This window comes from Apostichopus japonicus, chromosome 4 (genome assembly GCF_037975245.1).
Source record: "Apostichopus japonicus isolate 1M-3 chromosome 4, ASM3797524v1, whole genome shotgun sequence".
In the NCBI taxonomy this organism is placed as follows: Eukaryota; Metazoa; Echinodermata; class Holothuroidea; order Aspidochirotida; family Stichopodidae; genus Apostichopus; species Apostichopus japonicus.
The window spans coordinates 6,605,706-6,620,086 of NC_092564.1; the positions used below are offsets into that span (position 1 = coordinate 6,605,706).

A 14,381-nucleotide genomic window follows, 5' to 3' on the forward strand; every position below is an offset into this window, starting at 1 on the left:
TAGCCTTCCTTAACCATACGAAACTTATGTTATTATTTTCTGTTAAAATATTGAATAAATAACTTTTTTCTATCATTTTTCTTTGTGTGACTACACGATTATAGACGAAACCTACGTAAGCTAAGCAAGCCTGGATGGGATATTTATTGACTTAGTTTCGACCAGTCATCTATAAAGTTACGTACCTGGTTTTACCCTTAGCCTATATCGATATTAATCCTATATCAATATATATATATATATCTATATCAAATATGTCATTTTTTCTCGATCATTTTCTCTAACCTAAGCATGTAGACTTAAATTATTCCGAAAATTTATGCAATCAATATTTCCTATCACAAAACTTGCCATACCCTATTTTAGCTTTTCTTTAATTTTGTGGTTTTTCTTTTTCGTCAAATTAGAGTCGATTGTTTTTGCAAAAACATACAACCTTCATGATATCCCAATGACAATATTTATGCCAGGGGAGGGGGAGGAAGGGAGTTCGATTTGTTGGAGGTATGGACTGCCGGACTGGGGGAGGGGTGTTTTCCCAACCCTCGGACACCCCTCTCGTTTGGGAAAATGTTGTCAATTATCAAGAAATATCAATACATCAGTAGACTTTCGAACAAATTATTCAACTTCTTGAAAATGATCAAGCTTTGAGACATATATTCTTACACACCTTATTATTTAAAACAAATACGCTTACTTTTCTATTCCATGCTCAATGCGGGAGGGGGGAGGGGGTTGGGGTTAGATGAAGGGTCCATATGTTGAAGCTGGAGGTAAGTATAGGTTGTTCATAAATTCCCAAACCACAAAACCAGGTATAGGCTAAGCTTTGTGAATTACGAAATTGGCTCCGTAATTCTTTATTCACTGACTTAAATAATTTTGAACAACAATTGGAACTCAATAGCGTAATTATAGGCAAAGTAAGTTGCGTTACTTGATTGCCAACATTTTATGATTCACTATAAACAAATTTCTATGTAACCAGAAAGAGTATATCTACGATGAAGTCTTGCAGTCGGCCGCCAACCTGACCCAGGCTGACCGCAGAGATAAGCTGCGAAGTACCAAAAGTTAGTAACCAAAATAGGCGACTTATATAATGCTCTCCATCTTAGTTATTGTTGAAAAACAAAAATATGGTTGATGAATCCAACCGTCAGGATATTGAATGTGATTTGAACGATCAAAAAATGTGAACATGGAATTTGGGGGGGGGGAGGGTAGGAGTAGTATGACCCAAAGTATCCCCCGCCCAGCCTTCCCCACCCTTGTACGGGCATGGTATACTTTGAATAGTTTCTTTTAAAAAGTATACGTAAACCAAGTATATGATTTGTTGTTCAACTATAATGCCTGTATTCCTCTTCCTTTTTTCTTTTCCTTTGTAAAGAAATACAAAATTGATACCTTGATTTCCACCCAAAGACGTCCACGTGAGTTTTGGAGGGAGTAATAAGTAACTAACTGCTCATGTACCATACAAGATATTCGGTTATAGCTCGTCGTTATAACTACCGTGTTCCCATAAACTTGGAAACTTTTCAGTTTAGACAAATGTGCATTTGTTTGCAAATTCACCAAAGTTCTCAAAGAAGTCAAAACAGAGCACGACTCTGGGCATGGATTAACTGCACACTGTTATGACCGAAGGATACATCGATTAGACGAAAATTCATCCGGCTAAGAAAGGTTTCTATACTGTTTCTACAAGCAGCTTTCTGATTTTTTTTTTTCAATTTAATTGTTTGTAGCTAGTTAAATTTGTTTTATAATGTGAAATAAAGTTTAAAGTCGACTCTTTCGACATTTAGTATTGTCTGTATGGGCTTTACGCAAATAAAAATAGACAATAGGTCATAAAATTACATATCAAATTAATACAGACAGCTACTGTGCAAATGATGCATTTTCTCTACTGGTCGATTGATGAGAGAGTTCTGGTCACAAAAGATATCCAACATTTGAGCAAAATGACTACATTTACTAGATATGCTAACTCTTCTAAAATGGTCACGACGTTACAATAGTATTTTAAACTTACTTCTCAAACATTTTGTTGACAGTTTAGTAACGTGAAATTTTCATATATTGTATTTATACTCATAATACTGAAACAAACTAATTGTATATCTAATTGCAAGCATATCTTTGTTGAATTTCTTTATACCACCAAGCGATACTGTGTCTTTTCTTATGTCCTGTTGACGTTATAGTCCCCACTTAAGCAAATTTGTAGGTATCTGTCTTCGACAGATAACAAATTGAGCCGACTAGATAATCCGCGACGAAAAATTGAGGAAATATTTGTGTTCTGAGAAAGCCTCATGGATTTTGCGGGAGGAGTGTTCATAATCTCAGAGTACAGATATGTTCTAGGTACCTCACGAAATCATCTGTAGTATTATAAAACTTTCTCTTTTATCGTCATAACTGGCGTGTTTTGACAACAGCTTTAGTACTTGTTACTGTTTCCGAACCGTGTTATGATCTGAAAACATCAATATTAGCTTAAGCTGATTTCATACTATAATACAATTTTGACAACAATGATTGTAAACCTTCTCTATCGTTATCATGACTCGCGTGCTTTGACAACAGCTTTAGTAATTGTTACTGTTTCCGAACCGTGTTGTGTTCTGACAACATCAATGGTAACTTAAACTGTTTTCAGATAATACATTTTGACAATGATTATAAAACTTTCTCTCTAGATAATTGTCATGACTCGCGTGCTTTTACAACAGCTTTAGTAATTGTTACTGTTCCGAACCGTGTTGTGAACTGCCAACATCAATCGTAATTGTAATTGTTTCCTAATCACGGTGAAATAAAGAAAATAACATTGTTAATTGTTTCTGGTTCTTGCCCAAAATGAGGTCGAACGATTGGTACATTCGCTACTGTTGCATTATCAGGATGACAACAACTTTCGTAAGATTGTGTTCATTTCATTACATATAAATACTAAAATGAGAATAGCAACATCGACAAAATATATATTATTACTATGAAATATAAAAATACTGACGTGTTCAGGTCGTTTTAAGTTGATTGTTGTTATAAATGGAATTTAATTCTTATACAAAACTCTCAAACATTCACAAAGGAAAATTTTTTAAAATTTTTTTTTATTGTCGAACTGAAAAATATGGTACAAAATTACAGAAAAAAAGTGCTCCTTTTCACATGTTAAATTTCAAATCAAATGTTATATTGTAAAGCAAACTTTAGGAACTAACTTGAGAAGATTAAGCGCTGACCAATCATTCGTCGTTTAGACCTGCGGGTTGAGCAATATGTCGTTAACGTAAAGTGTCTGTCGCATGTTCACGACGCGATGACACGAGCGGTGTACAGTCAGAAATCGAAGGTTTTACGATGATAGGCGTTATGTCTCTAGAAATAAAAAACAACTTTGACCCAGGCGAAGATAGGACAAAAATATTTGATAATGAGAAAGCGGCAATCATGTGAAACTACCAACCGATTGATACCGTTGATTTTCAAGACTTGGTTACGGTTTCACATCTCCCACAACGAGAGGCTATGTCTCAGACCAGACGTTGCCGGATATGACCGTAAAATTAGCGATCTCAAGTTGCCCATCCATATTCTAGAGAAGCGGGCAAATTTTCATATGGTATGAATTTTCATTAGTATAGCAGTAAAGGGCTGCATTTTGCGGTCAGGGTGGTAACTTTGGAGCGTTCTGACCAAACCATGAACTATTTATATATAATTGATTAGCATTGCAATGTCATTAAGATGTCTATAATGCAGTTCGGCCATTTTGGGTGTTTCAAAGTTTGCGAGATACCGCCGCGATCAAATCAGTAAAAAAAAAACATACGTCCAGGAAAATACATGTTATGTTTAATTTGTTTAATTTGTAAACGTTTGAAAAGACAATATTCTTATTCCATTGTTCCTGCAGTAGTGTGGTAGACATTTTGTATTGTGCCAGATAGTTTTCTGTACAAATAGATAGCCACTAATCTAAACGCAACATATACCTTTAAGAAGCCTAAACCCTACACGCGAGATCGCACGAACGTTCAGATCTAAAAGGCTTGCTATCACTTCCAATGAGATGGCAAAATAAACACACTGTGTTGTTGGTGGTGACGGCGACTAAACGATAACGTTAAAAGAGAGAGTGGTTGGATATTTCAAAAACAAAAAAATCACTAAAAATGAACGAAACTGTCATGAAAAATAAAATTGTTATCAACTATATTAAACACTCATTAATTTGGTTTCATATCAACTGGACTAATAAAGATGATGGTGAACTTCGAACATGGAGGAGCAATAAATTCCATGCGAAAATATTAACTAGTAATTACCGCAATAAATACAGTAGTTGCATTGCTTAAAGGGATCTACAACTTTCAAGATTAACAGTAGGTACACAAACAGCGCAATAGTTAAAGCTTACTGTAAAGTTACTGTAACACACGACAAAGAAAATGGTTTCGAATACCAGATACAGGTGAAGTATAAAATTTTAAAAACTATTGAAGAAAACAATATAGTTGTCAATTTTCATAAGAAATCAACGACAAATATAATTTACGTAATTCAGTCCATTTTTACAGCTTGATGCCTCTCTCATTAGTAAGACCCTCTTCTAGATTGCTACGAATGGTCTTATTAGTTTACATAGACTAGTCAAGTGTTTCTACATCATAATTCACGTATATCACCCAGTAATTAGAGTGAAAAGGTAATTGGAAAGTTATCAATAGTTAGCTTACAGTTAACTGAAAACTGGCATTTCGAATTGGTTGATCAGTTACTGACTTCAGCCTATACAATCACATCAGAGGATGACCAAGAATACAAGAAAATACAGTTCAGTTTTGAAGATTTGTACCAAATCTAATGCTTTAAACTACGATTTAAAGAGGCAACAAATTGGTAATTTAGTATCGTAATATATATTAATATAGTAAATTAGAAGTATATTATTAATGAGTAGAAGTATTCTTTTTTAAAATTGAACCTTGCTTCTACAGCACACAATACCTTTAAGATCAAGATGCAGTTACATGCGCAAGTTTTTCTTTAAAAAAGTAGTTCATCCAACACAACAAGAAGAAAAGGTGAAATATAAGGAGCAACATATTATTATTCCTGAAGTATTTTTACTGATTATATGATATTTCACCAAAGACTAAAATTGTTCGCGTTAGTACTGGGGGCCTAAAGATTTTTTTTTTAAAGAGCACAAAATATTTAAGTTAGGAATACGAAATATTAAAGATCACCACTCTATTGCTAAATTTCTTATCGATAGTTAATTTACAAAACATTTGCTTTACATTCAAAGTATTGTTAGCTTGCAATTTCCAAATATTCTGATCTGAAGGTCTATGCTGAGACGAGTAGGATAGACAGACCTAGGCTTTCTACTTCTCTCAAGTGTGGCTCATTAAGAAGTCCTACTGCAGCTTTTAGTCTTACACACACATTAAGAAAAATATATTAATGCCAGCTGAACTTTTTTTTCTCTTGACTTTCTTTTACTTGATTTCATACAGCATAGCTTTAAACTATTTATTGTAGCAAAACAAATACAACACTGTGTTATATAGCATACACGTATACCATTGCGCCAACATAATTTTATATAACCAATATTGTCAACCCTTCCCTTGTGGTATGTATATAAGCGGCCACTTGAAGGCTTTTAACAGTTGTGTGGTCCGTCACTGTTTGTTGCTGTTCGGGTATTAGGGGTAATGTAACAAAATATAGTAACACTGTTCATCTTTGTACTTCAAAGGAAATACAAAGGGATTCCGCATTCGTGAATATTGTACAAAAAAAGTCTATGCACGAGCAACTTTATAACGGAGAGAACTTTGGTACACAAACTTAACTATATCTTTAGTCCTTAAATATGTTATAGATTACACGTTATAACCTATAGAGGTTGCTAAGCACGTACAGGTTAGCTTTCGAAACAATTTACTATTAACTGATGAAAAAAATTTATTACGGTTAATCGTTATGGTGATATTAATACCGTGAGGCCGGTGTGAATTAACATCGCATAAATACCTGGAATTACCTGCTCAAAATGTCGTTTGGAAATACGTTAAACAATGGAGCTATTACGGTAATAGCTCCATGGTTAAACCAAGTAACGTCGAGGGCTTAACTTTTACATCTAGACTTAAGATAATTTTATCCCAAAAAATTCACCGGATCAAATAATAATAATAATGATTATAATAATAATAATAATAACAATACATTTGAAGCATAACTAAACCACGATTATTTAAAGTCAAAGTACGAATTATTTTTTGTTTTTTAGACTTTAACCTAACATTTTCTAGTATGTCTATATACGGACGCCACATTTACTAAATCGATCGAAAAAACTTACTAAAAGTTATCAGACTCTTAACTGCCAGTCTCGGAGAATTATTTGGTCACAAGGACCATTTAATTGTCTAATATTATCATCCTCAACGTCTAAACATTCATGTGTGGATATTGAAACTTTCAGTTTGAACATTGTGGACTGTTGAAATTTTGGGTCAAAACCGATGACCTTTGTCAAGGGCCGCGGTGATGACAATTCAAGTATCACCACCAGCAAAATTGTAAATTCAAATGTATTACATGATTACCAGAGGAAGTAATCCATTTAAATTGTCAATTTTTATTATTATTTTTATTAAAAAATAATTTTCTAGTTTCTTTTCTATACTCACTGGAAAACGAACAATTCTTAACATGTCATATTAATTACAATAGACAATCTATATTTTGAGAAGTAAATAAGAAGATATATTTTAGAACTTTCGCAGTAGAATGTTATGCATATCAGTCATAAAAATAGACTGACTTAATTAATTGCAATTGTACTTCGAATTAAATGAACGTTCCTTTTTTAAACTACTAAGAGGAGATGAAAATTAATTGACGATAAATATGAACAGTGTTTCTGAACGATCCTGTCCTGGTATGGATAATGATCAAGTGACAATAGTGTCCAAAAAGGGGACATGGGAAGTAAGGTTAGGCCTTTACAGGGCGAAAGCGAAAGATGATGAATACTCCTTGGTAATAATACAGAATTTATCAATATGGCATATTTTGATTATTATTTGATTATGTTACAGAAAGGTACTATGGACCTTAGGCCAAATATAGATTTTTATTTTATTTTTAAAATTTTTATTAAATAAATACAATTAGTAGTTAAGAGAAAATATTTAACAGTTCAACATAAGGAATTTAAAATGACAATCCAGAAAAGACCGGCAAATCGAACAGAACAGATGGACAAATTCATGAACATTTTTCGATACATTTTCATATTGCAGTGTATAGAACTTACGATTATGGTTCTATGGTACATAAGCTACGTAAAGTCGATCTCTCCAGCAAACCGAATTTTTCGTGAAAGATATTTTTCGTCAGAGTAATACAACACTGGACCCGCAAGGTCCTGTAGCTTACATAATAGATTAAAAAGTCTGAGGTAGTATTGTTTTTTATTCTGGCAAAAATTTCTCGTTGCTATTTGGACGCCTGAGTCCTTAAACAATTTAGTTCATACTTTGACTAGTTACAACATTTATTTCATATAATGAAAATGAAAGTTGTTCATTTTCCACTTTTGCTTTTTACATGTAGCCAATACCTATTTAAACCTGTCTGGCTCTCGAAACGTTCTGTACCTTTATTTACAAGATATGCTCGCGATTACTAGGAACCTTTCTAGACAGAGAGAATTTGTCAGAAATAATTGGTCAATAACTGATAAGCTGCCGTAGCAGTTGTTTAAATAAATTTCAATATCTACATGGACAAAGTGTTAATGACTACTTGAAAATCAAACACTTCGTATTTTCAAGTTTAAAAATGTTCAAGTTTTACCCGGTTGGAAACTTCCTGTATGTAGTTTAACTATACTCATGAATATGTTATGAATATTAAAGGCTAGTCTTAGTAGCCTACATTTGCCCAAATTTGTTTTAGGTTATTAGTACATTGTATGTATTTTCAGAAGGCATTTGTCCAGTGATCGTCACAGTCTGTATTGTACGCTAAACCTATATACGTTTTTCTTATGTTTTATTCCTCATAAACTTCATAGCAATGATTGACCAGTATTAATAGTATGGCCAACAAGCCGTGAATTATTAGTTTTTGCCGCTACCCTCCTCCACCACCGACCCACCCCCCCTTCCCCCCGGTACACCTTCCATTACAACATCCAGACCACTGTCCAGTGTTTTTAAAATGTTGACCGGTCAATGTGGTGAGAGAATGAACGATTTTCTTTACTTTTATCTCTCTCCTTTGTTATAGTCACAACTTTGAATTTTATTTTATTTTATTCAAAGGCCTTTCTTCAGAAATTTTTCAAAGGGCACATTGTCTTTTTGTTTTTTTAAAACAATGAAAATAAGCTGCATTTTGGTGACAAGCCAAATGTTTCTTTTTCTTTTGTCATGTAAATGAGACCATATTTAATCAAGATTGATTGCAATACTATAGATCGTAGAACCAACACAAAACATCAAAATTACTTCAAGCAATTGTCTTTAGGATTTAAGGACATCGCATTGATACGTTAGGACATTGGGGTTCTTAATTCATAAAAGAAAGTCTTCTCATGTTGGTAAGACTTTAAGAATAAGCTTTTCAAGTTTACTAAACAAAATTCTTTTATCTTTTCTCTTCTAACCACAGAAAGTCTTTAAAGTTTTATTTTGGTTTAATGTTTCTTATTTCTTGTAGGGTATTGTAAATGAATGTTTCATGATAAACGTTTTAGATTTTTCATATTTTGATCAAACCGTCGAACATGAATATGGATATTAAAATTGTCAACTTATGTACAAATACAGAAAACCTTTTATCAGTGTCTCAAAATTCCTCTCTCTCACTTCCTCTCTCTTCCCATGAAGAACATCTCTGAAATCTTACAAACCTTGTTCACGAAGTATTCACTTAGGGATGAAGAATTGTTAACGACAGTTGAAAATTAGTCTGCTTATTACATTTGAATGTAAAAGAATCGGTTAGAATTCCCATCTGTGATTAACAAAACATTAACAAAGATATTCCTTTTTTTCTTCTCACCATTCTGAGGGATTGTCGTAATTGGAAGAGGTAAAAAATTCAACAAAAAAAACCTGTTGTAAACAGTTTCTATTTTCAGAAAGCAATATCTTTTTCTTAACATTATTTTTGCTCTGTTTAAGGTGGACATTTTGAACTTACAGCCTATATTTGAATTCGGACAAAGTACGAGTATTATTGACCCGAAATCTTAAGTTAATAAGTTATTATTATCATTATTATTATTCATTTTGACTTTGTAAAGTTTGGAGATTACGTGTTAGGACTCCCATACTGCAACGGGTGGGGTATATGTACTATAGAATATATATAGTCTTGCTTAGAAGCTGCTTTTGAGAAGTTACTTTTGAAAATGACTTCGACAAACAAATTCTCTATCAGATAGGTTGGAGTAGCATTTCTCTGGTTAGATATAACCCTGGGAATCGATATCTTATATCAATATGGAAGGTGAAAAAGTCATAACAGAACAATAATATAAAAAAAACAGATTTATATAAAAAAAAAGATATATATATATCTGGCGCCTTTGTTTCAACGATTAAACAATCTACTAAGTTGAATACGGCCCATGTAGGGTGATTAAGTATTATTGAGTGTTTCTTAAAGCGCAGTCCAGGGAATAATGGCATGCCTATAGTCGCAAACACACTGTATCTCACAGGAGTACAAACCCTAACACACTTGTGTCTAGAAAGCAATCATCGTTACCAAATAGAGACAGATGCGACCAAAATAATTTTACGGTCACCTTTGCTCCGGATTGATTTATGATCATATACCAGGTCAAACTAGAGTGACCAACATTTTGTTTTGCAAGGTCCATCTCATAACCGCCCCCCCCCCTCAAAAAAAATTGAAGAAAAAAAGATTCATAATAATCGGAATAATAGGTAATGCAATGAAAAATTGTTAATACAGAGATGTTGTTTTGGTATAGTTCCTTTGTAGCAATATGAAATAATATTCAGTAGACCAACTGAAAAGTTGGACGTGTCTGCAATGTTTGAAGAAGTTAAACGGATGCAGTCTTATTCATTTCACACCTTTTTTGTTATCAAATATGAGAATCATTTTTACTGACTATTCATAACCATCTCTCTTCCTTACAATTTTTCTCTTTATTTTTAGTAATATTTTTTTTGTAACAAGAATAGTAATATATCACCAAAGACAATGACAGGATCTCCTCTGTTTTTATTTCTCTTTTCAAATTAATATATCAACACTTTATAAATCAGAGGACACTTTGGGAGTATAAGTATTATGAATGAGTTCGTGTTCCTTAGGAGTGTATATATATAGCTGTGTAGTAAATGAGAGAGAGGGGGCGAAATGGTCGAAAAAAAAGAAAGAATAAAGTCGATAAGGATTTCTAGTTTTTCTGGTCTTCCTCGTGTTAAAAATCGTCCTGATAACATCGGAATGAGTTCGTGTTCCTTAAGAATATATATACATATATATATATATATATATACCTGGGTAGTAACAGAGAGGGGACAAAATGGTCGAAAAAAGAAAGAATTTAGGTCGATAAGAATTTATAATTTTCTAGTTCTTCCTCGTGTGTTAAAAATCGTCCTGATAAACATCGGACTTGTAAAGTCTGTTGTGTGTATTAATATATTCTCAATACCATAACAACAAAGTAACCATGTATGATACCTCTAATTATTTATAGATTCGCACTTTTCGCACAAACCGGCGGCTCAGTTTTGTTTATCAAAAGTTTGACCTCAGGTCATATTATGATACAAACTGGATTTCTCTTAGCCTTATTGTTCTAAAAAATGAAATGGAAGGATATTTATTATATCGACGAAAAAAAAAGAAGAACACTTTCAATTTCTTGAAGTAAATTCGCAATTTTCGTACTTTCGATTCATATGAGAAAAGAGAGGAGATTGGTTTAAACATATTCTTCAGTTTCGTGTAGTGACTGTCAGTTCGGAGGTACTTGCATTTCGAATATATGGCCTAAAATAAACCCTGTGTTTATATTTGTGTGGTTTTAATATTAGAAATATGTCCAGTCATTTATGAACACCAATCTAGAGATGATTCGATGGTCAGTAGATATTAATAAGAACACACAAAGAAAAGCAAAGAAAAAGATTTCATCAATTGTTTTTGTCCACTTACCCTTTTTTAAATCTTGTGAAGGTTCCTCCTCTGATAAAGCCTTTGTTTGTGTATTACTTTCAACTTGTGTGGTCCCGCTAGAATTTTCCCTAAAATCTCCGTCATCCTTTGAAGCTTCCAATTGTTTTGTTTCAAGTACTGAACTATTATTAGTGGTCTCACAGTTGGTATATGAAGTCACTGTATTTTCATATTTCTCTTTTTCCATAGGAAAATTCCCATTTGGAGCGAATCTTGCCGCTAATAACGCGGTCGGATAGACACTCGACGCTGTGTTGGCGAAAGTCTGTGGACGTCCAAAAGGAAAATAGCCGGTAGGGGCCCCTGCAAAACTGGTACCATACGCCTTTTGGGGCGTCATGTACGCCCTACCAGCATTATCATAGTCCTCGGCAACACTAGCAATAGGCATAGTAGGAAATGGTCTTTCTCCTGCATAAAACCAATGGTTTGTATAGGAGGTCTGGTCCGTTGGTATAGGATACATACTAGAGCGACTTGCTGCCTGCAGGCCGACCTGTTCCGCTGAAAACAGATTGTTTATACCCGGTATGTTGCCATGGGTTTGTGATACCGCAGGAAAATAACCGTACTTACTTTCTAATAAATTATTGCATTTCGTCAAGGTTTGCGTTTGGCTACCTGCCTCGGATGTGAGATCTGTCTGGTGAAGAGCTCCTCCGGTTCGAGAAATATCTGCTCCACCATTCTCCACTGGGTTTATCAAAGAATTCACGCAAAAGCCCTGGCTTGTCATTTTTAATACCGGTCGTATATTTCTACGGCTGTAATTTGGATGCGGTATACGGCTGCCGGGTGATAAAGTCCACAATACGACCCTGTAGGCATAAAACACGAACAACGTCAAGTGATCGGAGTCACGTGACCCAGGTCAACCAATCTTAGGGGGTGGATATATATCTTTGTAGTGTAAGAGACATGGGAAAGAGAGAGAGATATGTTACTTCTAATAAAAGCTTAGAAAACAAATACTTATAGATTCCACAAAGCTTGGTAGAAAATATTGTTCCCGGTATAAAGACAACATCATAAAATATTTAAATTACCGATGGTTTATAATAGAACCCTAAATTTTACGACGAAAAAAGTTGAACTGTAACTGGGTAACGTAAAAAGTACCATAAAAAACCTTTTGGATTCAAAGTGCGTTAAAACGAAATAGTAGCAAGTTTTGCAGAGGCTACCTCAAAGTTAGGACTCATCTACAGTGTTTACTGGTCAATGGGGTGTGGAAGGGGTGCATTATATATATGGTTGACAGAGTGCAATCCGGTTACCGAAAGCTGGGCCGGTTCTTTGGGCAATAACAATCTACACGAGTTGAGTTTCTTCGTGTTAAAGGGATCGAGTAAGTACCTTGTAAAACCAAAATACTTCAAATAGGCCTATACATTTTTTTTTACATATTTTTGATGCTTTTTATAGATTTCAACGTCGGAAAGTAATTGTTATATTAATGTTTGAAATCTGTGTTCATCTTTAAGATCACCAGGTTGTTTAGAGAAAGAATGTGATATTTAACATAGGCCGATATACATGGTGTCATATATCTTCACACTTTTTCACCTGTGCACATATGACATATCGACAGATGACCTTTGACTTTTCGATGTTTTCTATCTTTCCTTTTTATTTCATTTTCATTTTTTATTTTTGCTTCTTGATTCGTTCATTTTGTTTTTCTTTTTGTATTTTGTTTTAAGTGTCTTCTTTCAAGTACGGATAGTTAAAAATTTGAATATTCCTGGGTAATTACAAATTTGTAAAAGCTATCCTAAACTGAACATATCGTCAGTTTGAATAGAAAGGAATTCAGATTTTGACTTCAAGTAAGCACAGCAGAAAACTTATCACTTGTAAGCTTTAATTTGAATCGCGCTCCCAGATTAAACCAGAAAAGGCAAGAGGACACAGTGTACAAAACGAGTAAAGAATTATAACCGAAAACAAATTAACATTTAAGTATTTTATTGGGAAAGTAATGTCTTTTTTTTCATGCGATGTGGTGCGTCTTGTTTTCTTTGATTACCAATAGATAACAGGATTTATACTCCCCCAGAGAAAGGAAAGTTTTATGTAGCTTCTACTTATTCTTAAGTTCATATTTTGGGATAAATCGGTGTAATCATTATACCTTGTGTACTGTAGTTGGTGAGCAGCTAAACACTTAATTCATGTCTGTTTTACAAATTTTACAATATACTGGAGCATAAATGGCTACCGGGCTCAGTGACCCGAAAGGCAGCACTGGGGCCTTGAAACAAGTGAGGCATTACTTTGACACCCTCGGACGAAAATTGTTCAACAGTAACTCGGCGCTTTCGGTATATCAATCCGGGGTGGGGGAGGGAGGTTTGGGCTTGGACCCAGCGGCGTAACGGTTCGCCAATCCGCCTTTGGTATTAACATACAGTAAAACATGATCTCGTGACAGATATAGAACCAGGGAAACTTACCTTTACTTCATAAAATGATTACTTATTGGAGGATACCCTCCAGGGAGAAACAGTTTAACCAGGGAACTGCTCAGACTCCCTGGTCTAACCAGTGAACTTCTCAGATTCCCTGTCTTAACCAGGGAACTTCTTGGACTACCTGGTCTAACCAGGTCACTGCGTAGACTCCCCGGTCTAACCAGTGAACTGCTCAGACTCCCTGGTCTAACCAAGGAACTTCTTAGACTCCCTGGTCTTACCAGGGAACTGCTTAGACTCCCTTGTCTAACCAGGGAATTGCTTAGACTCCATGGTCTAACCAGACAGCTGTTACTAAAATAATCATCAGCTCCGAGGGTCTTACGAGGATTTCTAGTGTTTGAATCACATACATGTGTTGTGTTAGATCACATATAAAACATATATTTCTAGTGTTACATCATATATATATATATATATATATATATATATATATATATATATATATATATATATATATAGGCTATTTGTTTTCTGTTTGGTACGACGCTTGATTCTGCAACTGTTCAACATTTCATATTTGTATCTTCTATTAAATGAAGAAACATTTACACCACGATATCGCAAAATAAACACAAATAATAAATAAAAACGACAGCAAAAAAGATTAACACCTCTACCACATAG

At 34.2% G+C, this 14,381-nt stretch overlaps 1 protein-coding gene and 1 long non-coding RNA gene across 3 annotated transcripts in view; one reads left to right on the forward strand and one right to left on the reverse strand.

Moving 5' to 3' along the window:
* The window catches only part of LOC139966289 (uncharacterized), a 91,872-nt gene that overhangs the window by 35,597 nt on the left and 41,894 nt on the right, over positions 1-14,381 (reverse strand). The window contains exon 2 of the mRNA XM_071969144.1: positions 11,260-12,098. Coding sequence (XP_071825245.1) covers positions 11,260-12,098 — 839 coding nt within the window. The remainder of the gene's footprint in view (positions 1-11,259; positions 12,099-14,381) is intronic.
* Positions 12,180-14,381, forward strand: part of LOC139966292 (uncharacterized) — a 76,638-nt gene continuing 74,436 nt past the window's right edge. The window contains exon 1 of one of the 2 annotated variants that reach the window (XR_011792533.1): positions 12,180-12,628. This is a non-coding gene — a long non-coding RNA (uncharacterized lncRNA). The remainder of the gene's footprint in view (positions 12,629-14,381) is intronic. The other variant, XR_011792532.1, reaches the window with a different exon arrangement.